Below are 18,951 nucleotides of genomic sequence, written 5' to 3' on the forward strand. Positions count from 1 at the left end.
GTCACCCAAATGAATTTCTTACGGGTATTAAAGGCATGCATGATCTATAAATTACCAGGTCCTTCTGAGTAAAAGCTGTTACATGATTTTTAATCATTATTATTAAACACACTTAATAAAAAAAAATACAATAAATCACAGTGGCTTTTAAAAAGTCTATAAAATATCAGATTCAAAAATTACACAATTGTACAGCCAAAACCAGAGAAATAGCTAGAAAAAATAATCTGAGAATAAAGACTTTAAAACGGTTTTAGTAAACTCAAATCTCTTCCAGATTGCATTGCCCATTTTTGTCCTGTGATCTGCATTGGATTGGGTCAGGTGATGTTAGAGCATTTGCAAATAAGAGTCGCTAAAGCTTGTCTTCAGTTGTGGTGGAGGAGTGGGCAGCAGCTTTTAAACTAGGTTGAATTCTCTCAGGTTTAGTTGGAGAATGGTGTCTTTTACAGCAGCAAACACGAAGCGGATATTCTCTGTATCTGTGGCACATGTGAAGTGGGAGTAGATGACTTTCTCCTTGTCAGGATTCTGGTCTTGATAAAGCTTCAGGATAAAGTCTCTGGCGGCTTTTACATCCTGCTTTGGTCCTAGTTAGAGGAACAAAGTCCAATTAGAGGAATAAAGAAGATAGATATTGAGTCACCATGGTGTCCTCCCGACAATGATGCTTACTGCTTGCTTGTTCTCATTGGAAGAAGGCCTGGTGGAGCAGTAAGCACTTGGAAGGGTAAGCACTCAGCTGCTAAAGAGAAAGTCCATGGTTCGAACCCACCAGCTGCTCCGTGGGAGCAAGAGGCGGCAGTCTGTTTCCATGAACCACGGGGCAGTTCTCCGCTGTCCTATAGGGGCGCTGTGAGTCAGAATCGACTCAACAGCAAGACGTTTGTATTTATTTGGGATCCTTCATTGATCTTTCTTATTTTATTTCTAGGGAGAGTTTCCCTGGAGTGTTATTTCTTATTGTGCCTCAACTTGAATCCATAAAATAGTATTTTTAAATGTCCACTGGTACTAGAAAATTGCACTTTAAATAAAATGACTTGTTTAAAAATAGTGACCAACTTTAATTTGGAGGGCATCCTTAGACAGCCAGAGAGAAGTGGGCTAGTAGAGGGAAAAGGTAGATTGTAGGAGCTAACAGAAGGCACCCAAGTCTGATTTTAAAGCTTAGGGCTCCCTGCTATGATGTCAATGTGATCTAATGAGAGCATACGCTCCTGCCCCGTGAGAAGTGATGTAAATAAAGAGCTTCAACACCCACCCTGGGTCTGGATGAAGAGATGCCACATTTCAACCTACTCCTGAGAAATACCAGGCACTGATTGGTCCCGACCTGGGAGACAGCTGAATGAACAGACAAGCACAAGCTGGTCAGCCCAGCACAAGGAGGACCAGATTGCCAACACAGGGTGAGAAAAGCTTTCCAAAGGAGATGCCTCAAGAGGTGAACCGCTCCATAGCGCGTCTCATCACACTAAGCTCATGGTAACAGCAACAGGAAAGAAATCTGCATACAAGCGGGTCTGGGTGATTCAAGCCCGTGTTGTTCAAGGGTCAACGGTAAATTATACATGGATTTTTGACTGTGTGGGAGGCCAGTACCCCAAACCCCATACCTGCACTGACTTACCTGTATACTGTGGGAAATAGCTAATTAGATGAGAATACATGATTTTCTCTTCCAGAAGATCCTTCTTGTTTAAGAACAAAATCACAGAGGAGTTCAGAAACCAGGGGTAGGTGATAATGGTTTTAAATAAGGCTTTGCTTTCTTCCATGCGGTTCTAAGGGAGAAACAAGGATCTTAGAATAAACCAGAAAGAAAAGCAATACTTTGGAAGCAATGTACCGCATGACTGGTTCCATCTGTCCATTCCACTAACCCAGCTGCAATCCCTGTGTCTCTGCCCTCGCTGAAGCTGGTGGGCCCTATCCCCACCCTGTCATGGATGAAACGTACCTCCTGCCTCCTGCACAAAGCTCCAAATCCCTTTACCCCAAATGCAAGAAAAGGAGAAAGGCTTTTGTGCAACTTTGAAAAAGAAGGTTCATATACACATTGGACAATAGTTTTCTGTGTCTTACAATTTTGGAACGATCAAATGGGGAAGTTAGCTTCAGATCTGAGAAGCCCACTTTGTGAGTTACGAGTTGGGCAGGCACCTCCAGATGCTGGCAAGGAAGCAAGCTAATACTTTACATGCATGTAAGACAGGGAGGCTCAACCAGGGGAAGAGCATCCCCATTTTTATGGATGAGCATACTATTGTTCTTAATAATACAAAACTTTCCCGTGCTCATATGATAGTTAGTAGGACCTAGGGAAGGTTAGGTGGAAGGACAGTAATCTAGATGTAGACAAGAAAGTATTGGTGGTGGTGGTTGCATGCCGTGGAGTCAGTTCCAACTCACAGCGACCCTATATTGGCTTTCTGAGGCTGTAAATCTTTTCAAGAACAGAAAACCTCATCTTTCTCCTGCGGAGCCACTGAGCTTGGGGTGAGCAGCTCAGCTCATAATCCACTATGCGACCAAGGCTCCTAATTTGTGGAGAGCAGACAGGACACATACCAATCTTACCTGGTGACAATAATCATTCTAGTTCTAAGTGTTTCAGCACATTCACTTCAGAGACAATCACTGAGTCTCCATACCTGCTCCTCACGTATTGCCTGTCAGTGGTAAAAAGGCTGTGCAGCTATTTTATGTCCGTCACGAATGCTGAGGTGCGAGGCAAGAGGAACGCTAGCTGTGCCGGTTGAGGTTATGCACCAGCTTGGCTGGGCCAGGATTCAGTCGTTTGTGGCAGCTATGTACCAATCCATTTTGTGATATGGTGTGGTCATCCCTCCATTTTCATGTAACCCCGATTATCACTTATCGACTTGGTCTTTGGAACCCAACCTTATCAATAAATGAGATGTGGTGCATTTCCCTTCTCTTCCAGACACCCATACTTATTCTGCCTCTCGATACGTTTTAGGAATATGATCCAGTATTTATTACCAGAGAGGTAACCTCTCACTTTTATCTGCCTTGTTTTAAAAACTCCGTTTACATTTATTATGACCATGCCAAAAAAGCTCTCCAAGGAATTACATATTCATATATGAAGACACAGTTTCTCTATAGCCTGGTGGGCAGATCTAACGCTCACCTAGAACCAGGTGGGCAATGTGTGGACCCATTTCATTTTCCCGTAAATATTTGTGATATTTATGAGGAGAACATGTTTAATTTCTAAGCGCATCAGGCTGTACTGATCCCTTGAGCATCTGACTAAACTTTTGAATTTCCTGAGAAATGTCACAGTGATTCCTGAGACAAATTTGGAGATAATTTTTTATATTGATAACTGGATGCCTTTGCTTTTTAAAACAAAATCTTCCTACTTGAAAAAGCTGGGTGGCAGCCAAGATTCGTTCATGTTGTTGTTGCTGTTGTTAAGTGCCATACAATCAGTTCCGATTCATAGCAACCCTGTATAAGGTTTCTGAGGTATGGCTGGTGGGTTTGAACCATCGACCTTGCAGTTCAAACCAACATTTTAGTCTAGTTTTTTATCCTACAGCATCATACCAGGACTCCTGTAATTTTTTCATTGTTGTTGTTAAGTGCCGTCAAGTCGGTTCTGATCTATAGCAACTCTGTATAGGGTTTCCAAGGAGCGGCTGGTGAGCTTGAACTGCCAATCTTATGGTTCGAACCAACTTTATAGTCCAGTGCAATAATCCACAGTGCCACACCAGGACTCCCATTTGTTCAAAGTTTCTGCCTAATACTGGACAGAGTCCTTTAATAATTGATTTTCATGTCTTGGAGACATTTTTATAAATGTATAAGATTATGTTTTATAAAGCTCAAGAGATCTCATGTCAACTTAAGAGGAAAGATGATGGGCAGGACTTACCCCACACAGAAAATTCCCCAACCTCACAACCTTGGACATATTGTCAGGAGGGACCAGTCGCTAGAGAAGAATATCATTTTTGGTAGGGTGGAGAGTCAGAGAAAAAGAGGAAGACCTCCAACGAGATGGATTGGCAATATGGCAGCTTCAGTGGGCTCAAGCATGGCAACAATTGTGAGGTTGACCCAGGACCGGGCAGTGTTTCATTCTGTTGTGCATAGGGTCGATATGAGTCAGTACCAACTTGATGGCTCCTAACAACAACATAGGGGTTTCTTGGCTGGATGTCAACAGAAACACATCACCAGGCTTTTACTTCATAGTACTGCCAACATTTAGGTTACTTGTCGGGCACAAAGGATTTGTGCTACCTAGGGACACTGGTGGAGTCCGGTGTGGTGCTGTAAGATAAGCAGTGGACTGCATACCTCAAAGTCAAACCCACCAGCTGCTCCTTGAAAACCCTACATCAGAACCAACTTGATGGCACTTAACAACAAGAAGGGACACTGGCAGTAATTACGGACCTACTTGGGGAGTGCCATGGGACTATGGAGGAGTCCTGGGGCACGACAGGATAAGCAATGGACTGCTAAATGCTGGCCAGCAGTTCAAACTCATCAGCACTAAAGATTTACAGTCTTGAAAACTCTGTACAGAGTTGCTCGGAGTTGAAATCCACTCCATGGCAGTGAGTTTGGTTTTGGTTTATGGGCCTATAGAAATTCGAACTGCTCAAATGAAGTTTATTACAAACAGTGTTTCTCAACTTTGCGCAAAAGCCCTGGGGGAGCTTGGAAAAGATACCCTAACCAAAGCCTCAGTAAGTAAGAATCATTTTTGTGGGGTCTAAATGATGACATTTAAAAAAGCTCCCAGTGTGCAGCCAGAGATGAAAACCTCTGCTTCTGAGTGGTTTTCACCTTAGCAGTGCACTAGAGCCACCAGTTGTTGAGAGCGTGGAGTCGGTTCTGACTCATAGCGACTCTTTAGGGCTTCCAAGAAACAGCTGGTAGGTTTGAATCACCTGGGGAACATCTAAAAATACCCAGCCCCAGGCCACACCCACTATTAATTAAATCAGAATCTCTGGGGCTGGACACTTTTTTTTTTTTAAGTTCCTTAGGAATTCCAGCATGATTCCAAGTTTGAGAACCTAGGTTCCAGGCCAGTGTGTATTTGAACTTCCTTAGATCACAGTGCAGATTCTGATGCCATAGGTCTGGGTTGATTCACAGTCTTCACGTCTAACAAATACCCAGCCTCCTCTACTAGTTCAAGGACTTACACTTTGATGACCAAGACTCCTTGGCCTTAGGAATGGGGCCTATTGCCCGAGTTGCCTGGTTTCTTGAAAGCTGTAGAGATGGGTCTCGTCTTCTAGAGCTAATTCAATTCCCCATCCAACATACCTCATTGTCACACTCAGCCAGGACCTGGTCATATTCGCTCAAAGCAACCAAAAAAATAATGGAAGTGACGCTTTCAAAGCAATGAATCCATTTCCGTCTTTCAGATCGCTGGCCACCAACATCCACCATCCTGTCCAACAGAAACCCAGAAGATCATGCAACAGTTGGAACACATGACCCTTTGGGGGTAAAAGACTTACATCATTATTCCACAGAAAATGGTGCCCTTTGTGGTCCTCAATAATTTTTAGATTAAACCATTTGCACACCACTGCAATGGGAAATCCCTGGATGTTTCCTAGCAAAGGAGTCACAAAACAAAGTGAAGGTTTAAATACAAATGCAGAAATGACTCAGGTGGACCTGCCTGGGGGTCTGGTTGGGAAGCAGTCCAGGCAGAAAACACAGCATTCACTTGGTTTGGGCTCCGACTGACAGAGAATCCAGGTCACTAGACACAGGAGCAGATAGGCAAGTGGCCTTGCAGGCCCACCCAGCTTTCTTCTGACCCTAGGACCTTTCTTGTTTTTCATGGATACCCTAATTTACCCACAAATCCTTTCTGCATTAGCCAAGGCAACCCCTTCTTCCTATGTTGTTGTAGTTGTTGTTAAGTGCCTTGAGTTGGTTCCGACTCATACTGACACTGAATTGGGGTCAGAGGCTACAAGTACCTTCTGTTCAATAGGACAATTGAAAGCCTTTACCAGTGTGTTTGGAAAGAGTGGAGACCCTCATGGTGCACTGGTTAATGCATTTGGAGGCTAACTGAAGAACTGGAGGTTCAAGTTCATCCACAGGTGCCCAGGAAGTAAGGCCTGGCAATCTCATTCTGAAAAATCAGCTATTGATGACCTATGAAGCACATTTCTAACTCCAACTCCATGGCAACTGCATTCGTGTGTGTGTGTGTGTTACAGTTTCAGAGACTCAACCCAGAGGTCACAAACTGAAATAATCCAAGTACGAAACAGATTACATGCACGAGACCTGGGGGCCTTTCCTGAGTAGAAAAACATGAACTTTGTGAAGGTTGGTGATCCCATCTGAAAGAAGAGCTGCTACCAAACCCTACCAACTATTGCTAGGCAAAAACCAGGTTCACTCTTACCAGATCCTTTGATTTTTTCAAGAGAAACTCGAAAGCTAATGTTTTAATTGAAGCACCCCAACTGTTAAATGTTGGCTTAAATTTTAAAAAGCAACAACAACAAACAAACTGAATGGGCCAAGAGAACACAGCAGTAGAGTAGATATAGCCCACAAACTGCCAAGGCTACCCTCTGTGACAGACCCATTCCATAAGACACTGGACCAGTGGTTAGGTGGCTGTTCCAAAGGTACTGGGAAGAAAATCAAAGATGGAGCCCTGCTCTTGTGGTAGAGGTACAGCCACAGCTGCCCTGCCCACCTCACATGGAACAGCAAGGGAGGGCGCTGGAAAGGAAAACGGAAATGATCACGAGATTGGACTTGAAGAAGCCAGTCAAAGGAACTCAGCTGCAAAGGTCAAAACTCCCCACCTGGAATGATTCACCGGGCAGAGGTGCAATGAGCTAGGAAAGGACACGTGGTGTTCACTGGTGGAGGATGTTAAACTTGTTAACCAGACACATCAAAGCTCGCGAAAAAGAGAAGAAATGTCAAAGTCATCTTCTTCTTCTTTTAATCTTGGGAATCTCTGACTGAGAGAATTTTGGAAGCTATGGGCACTAGTTGGCTCTGAATGGTTTGTATAAATAAACCCGTGGGCAAACAAGCACACGACTGCCCTCAAATTCAGGGATGTGCTTAAACAGATGCAGAACATCGCGGGGGCTGCACAAGAGGGCTCCTCCAACCTGACGAGTTTTGAGTTGCACTGTGGTGGGAGGGTGGGAACAGACAGGGACTAGACATGGGAAGACAGGGCTCTTGTCTCAGCTCGAAAAGTGTGCGTGATGGGCATTCTCAGGAGGAATGCTGGATGAAAAGGAGCTTTAAAGGTTGCAATTCTGTAACACCTTATATATGTAAGTGGAAATTCATATTACTCAGCTGTAAGTAGTCTGCTTATAAGACTTGTCGTTGTTTAGTGCCCTCGAGTCAGTTCCTACTCATAGTGGCCCTCTCTAGGGTTGCCAAGGAGCGACAGGTGGATTTGAAATTTGCGGTCCAGTGCGTTATCCCGCTGGGCCGCACCAAGACTCCACTATATGGAGGGGTTTAGCATCACACATTCTTTTAAATGTTGGTAGTGATGGTTGCTCAACACAGTGCATGTAATTAAACTCATGGAAAAGTACGTTTCAAAAATGGTTAAAATGGCAAATGTCTTCTTACATGTATGTTACTACAATAAACCAAAACAAACACATCTGGGAACTTCCAATCCTGGGTAGAAAAATGACTCATTGGCCATGCTTGGGGAGACCGTCTTACCGAAAGATGATGTTTTCCAAGTCAAAGGGATACTCGATGATACCTGTCGTGGGCACTCGCACCCGGAGCACATCTTGCTGTGTTGGCACAAAGGACGGTGTGGCGATTCGGTCGATGTCAGTCAGGTAACTGGGATGGAGAGAGAGAGTGGGGGTTGGGGTGGAATAAATGTCGATTGTAGAAAAGGGAGGTCAGCCCCAGCTCCCAGTGACCCCACACACAGATGCACGGAGCTCATCATTCGCCGTGTCTTGAGAGCCAGCTCCGTGCTAGACCCCACCACCCACCAGTGACTGTTTGGAAGACAAAACGGGTTAGAAACACTGTCATGAGGCTTCTGTAAAATCTGCATATCACCCCATATTTTCCTTCTGGTTCTAAACAGGGCCAGATAGCAATCTATGTGCTGGAAGGAATAGGATATTGGCCATGGCTCTCTGACTTCCCATGTGTTCCTTCCTCCCCTGCACCCTCATCCAAGACACCAGACAATGTGGATGCTGTTCTGTAATGCTTTTGCTCAACAAGCTAGAGTTTCCAAGATAACAGGCAAAGGAAAAACTGTTTTAAAAGAACAGCAACCACAAAAGAGAATTTTCCCCAAACCTGCCTTGGATTATTTTTGACTATATACTAAAGTCCTGAGCTTAAGACATATCACTTCACCTGGGATAAGTCCAGATGCCACCTGTTTTGGTTTTATTTTTAAATTTTCAGGCCTACTGACGGCACTTAACAACAATAACAACAACTTTACAAAAAGGCATTTGAGAGAAAAGGAACTTTTACTCAGGTGCTGGCCACAACTCATGTTCTCAGTACAGCTACGAGCCACCCTAAGCCAGCCTGGGGCAGCGCTGACGCCATGGGCCAAATGGGTCAGAATGAAGGGAAGCCAAGGAACCATTAGGCAAACCCTTCTCACCAGACACCCATGAGCCTAGAAACTGAGGGAAGACAAGCAGAAACTACTTTCATAAAACAGAGATATGTCCATTTTACTAAAGCAAGAACTGGTTGCTGTCTAATCAATTCCAACTCATGGCGTCACATGTGTGTCAGAACAGAACTGTGCTCCGTAGGTTTTCAATGGCTAGGTTTTTGGAAGTCGATTATCAGATCTTTTTTTCCCAAAGGACCATTGAGTGGACTTGAACTCCCAACTTTTGAGTTAGCAACCAAACATACCAACCACTTGGACCATCCACGGACTCCCTAGTGAAGAAAAGGAAGTCACTCCAACTGAAAGTGACAACTCTCCCCCAAGATTCATTGATTCCAATAATGAACTTTTCTGAGAGCCAACTCCTACTACAACACCCTTCCCCATCCCTGCTCCCAGAACTCTTCACAGTCGTGAATGACTCGGACATCATTGTCTCATCTCACCAGGCTGTGTTCCCTGATGGCAAAGCATGTCTGTTTGTGGTTGTACCTACAACTCACGTTGCAGTGCCTGGCACGGAGTAGCCACTTTTTACATGAATGACTGAGTGGCCAAATCAGCAGACATTATTAGCACAAGCGCATGCCCTTATCTCGAGTTTTCGTTTGGTTAGAGTACCATTAACATAATGTCTCTGATATGGAAGGGATCGAGTTGGGCAGAGCAGGGGACAGTGATGCACACATACAACTTGCTAATGAAAGAGAATGGAAGAAAGAAATGATTAAGTAAGTAATAATGCAAGGATTTACACCCTCGGAAACCCTGTACAGGGTCGCTATGGGTAGGAACCGACTCGACGGCACTTAACAACAACAACAACAATGTAAGGTGAGTATGCTGACAGTACCACCACCCAATTCTACATACTTCACATACATTATCTCTATCCCCAAATCACCCTAAAAACAGGCACCACCAACCTTCTTTTATATCTGAGAAAAACCAAGGGTCAGTGAAGTTAACTGGATTTTCTGAAAGATATAGAACAGGAAACTAACAGACAGGCAAAACAATTTAACAAGTATCTTGATGTACCAGATATCATTCTATAGCAAGGGTCTGCAAATGTTTTCCATAAAGGGACAAAGAATACATTCTGTTCAGCGTGTGAGCCACAAACAGTTTCTATAGCAATGAGTCAGCTCTACTCTTGTAGCTCAAAAACAGACGTAGAGAATAATAAATGAATGGGTATGGTCAGGAGTTCAAAACTGTACCAGCTGTTCTGTGGGAGAAAGATGAGGCTTTCTGTTCCTGTAAAGATTTACAGCCTCGGAGACCCTGTACAGGGTCACTATGAGTTGGAACTAACTCCGTGGTACTTAACAACAACAACAATGGGTGTATTTCAATACAATAAAGCTTTATTTATAAAACTGTGCTGTAGATGATAGGAAAGCAGCAGCAAAACAGGCCGACAGAGTTCCTACTCTTGTGGAGGCACTGATTCCAGTTAGGGGGACAACTAGCTTCAAGTCTTTTCACCCTAATGTTCCCTCATATTCCTTAACACTGCAGTTCTCCAATATAGCATCACCCTCATGGGAGCCCATAATTACTTGCCAGGTGTATCAAAAGTGGTCTGTCACAGGACTACCACATGCCTCAGAGATTCCAATCCTATGCATCTACCCCATAGAATTAAAAACAGAATTACATACAGAAACCTGTACACAAAGGTTCACTGCAGCATGCTTTACAATTGTCAAAAGGTGAAAACCATTCCAAGTGTCTGTGAAAAGAGGAACGAATAAACAAAATACAGCATATTTATGCAATGAAACATTACCTATACCCATTGCCACCAAGCTTATTCAGGCTTATAGCAACCCCATAGGACTGACTATACTTGCCACATAAGGTTTCCAGGTTCAGGCTGAAGCTGAACTTAACGGAATGATGTTTTAGATGCACCGTTAAAAGGATGTTCAGCCACATCTCTGGCCTCAATCCACAAGATGTCAGTAGCACTTACTCAGTTGTGATGACAAAAAGTCTCCAGATACAAATGCCCTGAGGGAGGTAGGTGGGGAGCAAAATCACTTTCAGTTGAGAACCCCTGAGCCAGGCTGAGGAAAAGGCACACGAGGTCCTATCTTAGCAGTTCTGAAGGTTAGACAATTGTCTACGTCATGCCATTTTTTCCTGCTCCACCTCTGTCCTCCACCCTATCCACTCCCTATGTTCCTCTAGAGTATCTTGCCCAATTTTCAAGGCACTACATCCTACATCAGTCCCGATGGGTGTTTTCCATGTAGATGGACATCAAAAGCCCCAGCCAGTGCCCAGAACCTTCACAGAAGCAAATCACACCAGGCTGAGCTTTCAAAGGGGAGTGTGCCTGGGACACTCCCTTCCATTTCTTTTTTGTGCTGACCCAGAGCCTAGACCAGAGTCTATTTCCTTGTCCTGCCTGATGTGCTTGCACCTAAGTGCTACTGTAGTCAGATCAACTTGGTCCACCAGGAACAATGACATCAAACACTCAGTCTGTCGTAAGTGCCAAAAGACCAGTGAAACAGCAGGAGGCAGTATTTGAGGTTTCCTCTTCTGTCCACTGCCTTGTGTGGACAATGGGATGAACCACCTGACCAGAGCCAGCTAAGACAACTGGCTGGAGGGAAGGGATTGGCCTGGGGAAAGGGTTTCAGAAACATCCAGACAAACTACGATGGATGGTATGTGGCAAGGGAGACAGGGTTGAACATCCCAAGTAGGAATCATTGACTCTCCAAAAGGCAGGACCGGGATCAAACTACTCACTTTGTAACCAGGCTGACAGAGGCGCTGCCTCAGAAAATTCTTAAGAAAATGCAATTCTGTGATCTCTGGATAGTTTGTATGCAGGACAATCGATTTCTTTTTAATTTAATAGATCAATGGCTAAAAACTAGAGTTTTCTGTGTCTCAAATGTAGGCCTTAGCAGAGGGACAGTGGAAGTTCACCTTCCATGTAGGCGACTGAGGTTCGATTCCCAACCAACGCCCCTCATCACAACCACCGCTTCATGTTGCTCTCGTAATGCTGAGCAAGTTTCAGCGGAGCTTCCGGCCTAAGATAGGCTAGGAAGAAAGGCCTGGAGATCTGTTTTTAAAAATCAGCCAATGAAAACCCGCTGAATCAAATCGGTCCAATGCACAGCTGACCATGAGTATGGTGTGGGACCAGGCAGGGTTTCATTCCACTGTGCAGGAGGTAGCCATGAGCTGGGGGCTAGTTCCATGGCAGCTAACAACAACAGGTCTAAGCAAGCAGTCAATAAACAAATAAAGTAAATTTAATTTTAAAAAGCACTTACGGGTGGTGCTGTAGGATAAGTACTGGACCTCAAGGTTGGTTTGAACTACAAGGTCAGCGGTTCAAACTCACCAGCCGCTCCTCGGAAATCCTATACAGAGCCGCTATGAGTTGGCACAAACTCAACAGCACTTTACAACAACAACCATGTGGAACCCTGCTGTAGCAATGTAGGATAAGCAATGGACTGCTAACTACAAGGTTGAGAGTGAAAATCCACCAGCCACTTCTTGGAATCCCTAAACAGGGTCCCTATGAGTCAGAACTGACTTAATGGCACTTAACATGTGCTAACCTCAGATTCACATTATGCCCAGTAGAGGGCAGCACCAGACCAGCATCTGACAGGCCTATTGTAACTCTGGAGTTGGGAAAAATGGACCTGCTGCCTTCTGACCAGAAAGTCAGAGAGGCCGAGAGGTGGAGAGGAGACAGGTGGAAGGCAGGAGCAGGTGTACATGTTTAAATCAGATCATTTTAGCAGCAACCTATTTGAGATCAATCCCCCTCAGGGAAACCAAATTTGACTGAGTCTTTCCTTGAAAGTGGCAGTCTTAGAACACAATGAGGAAAGATGGGTGTATGTGGTGGGGGGCCCCGGGACCCACAGGTTGAAAGAAGGCATTTAGAAAATGGTATGCACAACTCTCTCCTTCTACTCAGGAGAACCACTGTCTGTCAGCGTGGGCCTTTGTGTTACTCTGATGCTAAACAGGTTTTCAGCGGAGCTCCCAGATGAAGAAAGGTCTACTTCCAAAACTCAGCCAATAAAACATGGTCTGATCTGCCACTGACCCTGAAGATGGTACAGGACCAGGCAGTGTTTAGGTCTGTCATGCACTGGGTTACCATGAATTGGGAGCCAATTTGTTTGTTGTGATTAAGTGACATTGAGTTGGTTCTCACTCAAAATGACCAAGGTTTCCAAGGAATGGCTGGTGGATTTGAACCACTGACCTTATGGGACACAGAAAAGCAAGAATGAGATGGTGCTCATTCTTCAAAGCATTGTCACTGAGTTGTTGTTGTTCTTAAGTGCTGTCGAGTCAATTCTGACCCATAACAACCATCTATAGGGTTTCCGAGGAGCAGTTGGTGAGTTTGAACTGCCGACCTTGCAGTTCAAATGGCTTTGCAGTCTGGCGCATTAACCCACAGTGCCACACCTGGACTACTGTCACTGAGTACTCTCCTTTTAACAAGCTGCTTCCCGGCACCCCCGCAGGCTTGTCTGAAAGCCCTCTGGGCAGCGGTGGACCAGGGTTCTATACTCACTATTTGGTAGAGTCTGACAGCTGGTACTCCCTCCTGCGGTCGTAGCATTCCTGGATCCCGGGATCCTGCCAAAGCTGTTTGATGGCCTCGACCTGGGTTCTGGATAACGCCGACACCTTGTCCACTTCCACTTCTTTGATGATCTGGGCATTCTCCTACTCAAAGAAAGAAAAATCTCCATGAGGCAAAGGGAAGGAAGCCACTTGTCTGTCACTGGATCTCTACATCGGGGAGGAGGACTCCAGGTGTGGTGTGTGGTGGCTGTCCTCAGAGGGGCTGCTCAGCTCTGAGCAGAGTGCCACACATAGCCCAAGGCCTCTGTCCCCACACTGTCCTAGGGCCAGCTTCACCAGGCTTCAAGGCCCAGTCCTGGACATACAAATCTGAACAACTCCCCCCCAAAGACTTCCTTATTAACACACTAGTCATTGGAATGGGTGTGTAGCCAACAGAACAATTTAAACATAATCATTATCATCATGGACTCTAGTATGGCGCCGTAGGCTTGGCACTGGACTTCTAACCACAAGGTTTTTAGTTCAAACCCACCAGCCACTCCTTGGAAACCCTATACAGGATCACGATGAGTCAAATCCAACTGGATAGCACTTAGCAACAATTATCATCAGGGCCTACCAAGGGTGGGTGGTAGAAGCGGCCTATCTCTGTACCCCCACACTCACTTCCATACAGGCAATATTGTCTCTGAAAACTGAAAAACAATAATCAATAATAATATCAGCTAAAAGTTTGCCTGCTAATGTTGTTTTTATGCAGGCCAGTCTCACTACACCACCCCAGTCCCCATGGTACGTCTCTGATTGTTGTTGTTACTGTTGTTAAGTGCCGTAGAGTTGGTTCTGACGCATAGTGACCCTGCACAGGGTTTCCAAGGCGCAGTTGGTGGGTTTGAACTGCCAACCTTGTGGTTCGCAGTTCAGTACTGATCCTGCTGCGCCACACCAGGAGCCCTGATTACTATAATATTGTTATATGTATTATTGTCGTGGTTATTAAATAATTAATGCTTTACATAATTGCTCTGGTATTACAGTATTCGATAAGATCATGATTATATTACTGTAATTATCATCATTACAGCAGTTACCATTTATTGGCCACATGTTAAGTGCCAAGAGCTTTACATACATTATCTCATTTAATCAATGGAAGGCTAGCGCAAGGCCAGAAATCTGAGCAAACCCTAGAGAAGGAGAATGATCAGGTTGGCCAGAGTTCATCACTTTTCCACATGGTGGCCCTAGAGACTCTGCCTCCCTTCCTTGTCCACAAGTTGCTGCAGACAAGCCAGAGAGAAAGGGACCCACCTCTGCTCTCTCTCTCCCACCTTCCCGCACCCCACAGCCATGGTGCCAGGCAGCACTGACTGATCACTCACAGTTGTGAGTCAGCACAGCACCCACTCAACAGCTAGGGCCGCCTCAACTGTACCGAATGCAGTATTTACTGAAAAGCTGCTTTCATTTTCTATTGTCCAGGCTGGGGAGAGAGAGTTCTTACAGACTTACACAGCTCAGGGCACAATCACATGATCACACTGAGTGATACCCAGTCCGGGAATCACAACTCGGAGTCTGTGTAGAGAAGTGGGGCATTTAAGAACTTCAATAAACTACCAGTCTCAGTTTTGCCATTTGTCAAACAAGCCAGTGATTTTCCAGAGAGCCTGCATAATAAACTAGAAAGTATTATCCAAAGGGAAGCTGAGTTAGTTTTATCACATTGCTGTTTGTTGATTGTGTCGTCAAGTCAGTTCTGCCTCATAGGGACCCTGTATACAGTTTCTGAGAGTGGCTGGTGGGTTTGAACCACTGGCCATAACTTCTAATCCCACCTCATAGGCACATATTGTATCATCTACCTGTGATGCTACGGTTTTATGCGCTGGACTGCAAGGTCGGTTTGAACCACAGGATCAGTGGTTCAAGCTTACCAGCTACTCCTAGGAAACCCTATACAGGGTCCCTATGAGTCAGCACCAACTCGATGGCACCTAACAACAACAACAACCCTATTCTTAGCCAAAGAGAATAATGAATGGAGAGATTGGACGAGACTTATGGAAAGTGGAAGAGGTGCCGCCTACTCATCCCTCCTCCAAGATCGCATCATTTAGCTCTGCCCTCTGAAATTAAAATGCCTGTTTTCCTGTTATCCTGGTAAGTTAGGAAACATCTCAGAGTGGGAGTCACTATATCATTTGCCCTTCAATCTCAGAACGGAGCACCAAACCAAACAAACAAAAGAAGCCCACTGACATCATGTTAATTTCAGCTTACAGCGATTTTATAGGACATGGTAGAGCTGCACCCTAGCTTCATCTTTTTCCTTCAGAGTGCTTGGTAGGTTTAAACCACCAAACTTGTAGTTAACAGCCCAGTGTTTAACCCACCGCACCACCAGGGGTCCTCAGGCCCTAACACACATTATTGTTGTTGTTAAGTGCCATCGAGCTGATTCCGACTCACAGCAATCCTGTGTAGTGTTCCCAAGGAGTGACTGATGGGCTTGAACCACCAACTTTATGGTTAGAAGTCCAGTGTTTATCCTATAGCGCCACACCATGGTTGGTGGTAGTTATGTGCCGTGGAGTCAGTTCCGACTCATAACGATCCTGTACAGGGTTTCTGAGGCTGTAAATCTTTACGGGAGCAGAAAGCCTCATCTTTCTCCCAAGAAACAGCTGGTAGTTTTGAACTGCTGAACTTGCGGTTTGCAGCCCGATTTGTAACCACTACGCTACCAGGGCTCCTTGGTGTCCTCTATGGATGCATACAGGAGCATGGTGGCTCTATACCATAAGCACTGGACTGTGAACCACAAGGTCTATGGTTTGAGCATGCCAGCCACTCCAAGGAAGAACAATGAGGCTTTGATGAGGCTTTCTGCTCCCGTGAAGATTTAAAGCCTCAGAAACCCTATATAGGGCCACTATGAGTCAGAACCAACTCAACAGCACTTAACAACAGTAACAAACAAGGATGCATGCATTCAGTCAACATTCGTTGTATACAAGTGCTCAGGGAAGGTAATGAAGTCTGCATAGGGCACAGTGAGAAAGGAGCTAGAGATCAGAAGTGGGATTTGCTGATGCATCTATCTAACTTTGTGGCAGTCAGCACTCTTGTTTTCTGTGGCACAGGCCTTGTATACTGCTCTCCTAGACTTAATTGTGAAAAATTAGCTTTCAAATGCCTTATGACCCACCAATCCTTCTACTTGGTATACATTCACAAGAAATAAAAGCCAGGTCAAGAGTAAACACATGCGCACTGATGTTCATTGCACCATTATTCACAATAGCAAAAAGATGGAAACAGCCTAAGTGCTCATCAGTGGAAGAATGGGCAAACAAAACTTTGGTACACACACAATGGAATACTATGCAATGCTGAAGAATAATGATAAAGCTGCAAAACACCTCATAACATTGATGAACCTGGAGGATATTATGCTGAGTGAACTTTTGTTGTTGTTGTTAAGTGCTGTCGAGTCGGTTCTGACCCATAGCAACCCTGAACAGGGTTTCCAAGGCTGTAAATCTTTACAGGAGCAGAAAGCCTCATCTTTCTCCCATGGAGCAGCTGGTAGTTTCGAATCGCTGACCTTGAGGTTTGCAGCCTGATTCGTAACCACTACGTTACTAGAGCTCCTTAGTCAATCCTAAAAGGACAAATATGTATGGGACCATTATTGTGAAAGTGTAAGAAAAGGTTTCCAATCTAGAAGAAACATTCTTCGATGGTTACCAGGGGTGGCAGGGAGGGAAGAGTGGTTCATTGACTAGAGGGTAGACACATGTTAGTTCGTGTGATGGGGAGGGCACTAGGAAAGGAGGGGTGGGCAATATACAAGAAGAGAGAGGGGGCAGATGAATGATTAAGTTTGATGAAGATATAAGAATGTATGCCTGGGCTAAAGGAGACAGAGGTAAATAGTGATACATACACCGCTTTGGAACAACAGTGTTATGTGAGTAGATACATAGATTGAGACACAGGTTGAATGGGGAAGGGAGGGATAAAAAAGAAAGTTTATGTGTTTCACTGCCTTATGGATATTGTTTTCCCCTGCCTACTACTGTAATATAGACATACGTGTGTGATGGAAATGAATATTGGGAATTATGATTACAGAAAGCTTGCAAATCTGCCTTCAACCTGTAATTGACTGGATTTGCTAAAAGGGGAGTTGGAATTTGCCCAGAGAAACAGGTTTCTTGTTAAGTCTTTGTACTGTATGGGACCTTAGGTGGAATGTGGAGCCCCATCCAGAACCTTCTGAGTTGGGGTATTCCCATTTGAAAAGACATGCAGACCTACCCAGAACTGCTGGGAGAACCTATTGAAAGACCTATGAAAAAAGCAGACTGTCTGACTTTTTGAGTTTCAAGCAAGCTGTTGGCTTTGAAAGTCTGAAAACAAGAAAATTCAGCCCATCAGGAAAAACCACCTTCAAAGACTGAAAGTTAAAGGGAACCCACGAGCAGTCTAGCATGCTCGCTGGTGATCCCCTGGGTCTACCAGGTGTAAGTGTGTGTGAGGGAAATGCAGCAATGAAGACATGGGCTAAGTTTGGACATATTCCATTGGCACCTGTTGACCTTGAGATGACAGTGAGACAGGGAAGGGCTGCTGGTCTGAAGTTTAGGGAGTTGTGTGAATTCCCGAGCCCATGGGCACTGATGTAGCCCCTAGAGGTTACAGCTGAGAGTGAAGAGGCCAGCTGGTCTGAAGTGCAGGGAAGTGTGCCTGAACTCTCAAACTTGCAGCTGGTACCCAATTGACTTATCTTGGATGGCTTGGGCTGAGTTGACCAGAACCCCACCAGGTGAAGATAAAGATGTTTGATACTATGAGCAAATGTCAACTGCTGCAATTCGATAAACTGGACTTTTGCTTATGGATGCACTTGCTCAAAATTCCAACTAGAATAGAATATTGTTCCGGTCAAGGAATATTCTTATCTCCTCAGTGGACTGAGCTGATAGGGATGGATAATTTAGACATTGGCTATCAAAAATGGGGGGGTGGTGGTGGCTATAAAGGTATGAGATGGCTGGCTTATAAGTTTTTATGGCTGTGCTTAGTTTCAGAATGAGGTGGGTAAGGTAGAATCCCCTCTGAATAGTTTTCCTCTTTTCCAGATGGGTTTGGTGATAAGATTTTATGATTCAATTGTGAGTTTACAGAATTGTGATAGTCACAACTGTAACAGAAAAGATGTGCAACTAAAGGGGGGAATAGTTCATTTTTCTTTTCAAGATCATCAAGAAGGAAGAGCATGGGTGAGCGTGCTATCCCTATCTAGAAAAGTGTGACAGCAGAGACGGTGACGAGGTGGCGGCATAGAGAGACAGAGCAGCTGTGGACTCTAGGCCCATGGACTGAGTTAAGACTGTGTGCCTATGGCTTGCAGAATGTATCCTTTGGATATTTAAGTGAATACATACTTTTTGTTTGGTTTTGTATGCGTGCATCAAATATTTTTGCTTTGTTCATTTGAAATATAAGATGTAAACGGGTTACTACAGAGAAGAAGTAGGCTAACTGTTTTTGCATGGATGGGATTGTAATCACTGAAATTCAACAAAGTAAAGCTGATGATCTTTTCTGTGAACACTCAAGTCACAATAAAAAGTGTTGGTTTTTAAAAAAAGAAA

General features: G+C 44.6%; 1 protein-coding gene across 1 annotated transcript in view; it reads right to left on the reverse strand.

Moving 5' to 3' along the window:
* Nucleotides 1-399: 399 nt before the first annotated feature.
* Nucleotides 400-18,951, reverse strand: part of GNA14 (guanine nucleotide binding protein (G protein), alpha 14) — a 276,644-nt gene continuing 258,092 nt past the window's right edge. The window contains exons 3-7 of the mRNA XM_006834930.1: nt 13,269-13,423; nt 7,747-7,875; nt 5,326-5,455; nt 1,634-1,787; nt 400-590 (exon numbers count right to left, since the gene is read on the reverse strand). Of these exons, the coding sequence (XP_006834993.1) occupies nt 400-590; nt 1,634-1,787; nt 5,326-5,455; nt 7,747-7,875; nt 13,269-13,423 (759 nt within the window). The remainder of the gene's footprint in view (nt 591-1,633; nt 1,788-5,325; nt 5,456-7,746; nt 7,876-13,268; nt 13,424-18,951) is intronic.

The sequence above is a fragment of the Chrysochloris asiatica genome, unplaced genomic scaffold (genome assembly GCF_000296735.1).
Source record: "Chrysochloris asiatica unplaced genomic scaffold, ChrAsi1.0 scaffold00014, whole genome shotgun sequence".
Taxonomy (NCBI): domain Eukaryota; kingdom Metazoa; phylum Chordata; class Mammalia; order Afrosoricida; family Chrysochloridae; genus Chrysochloris; species Chrysochloris asiatica.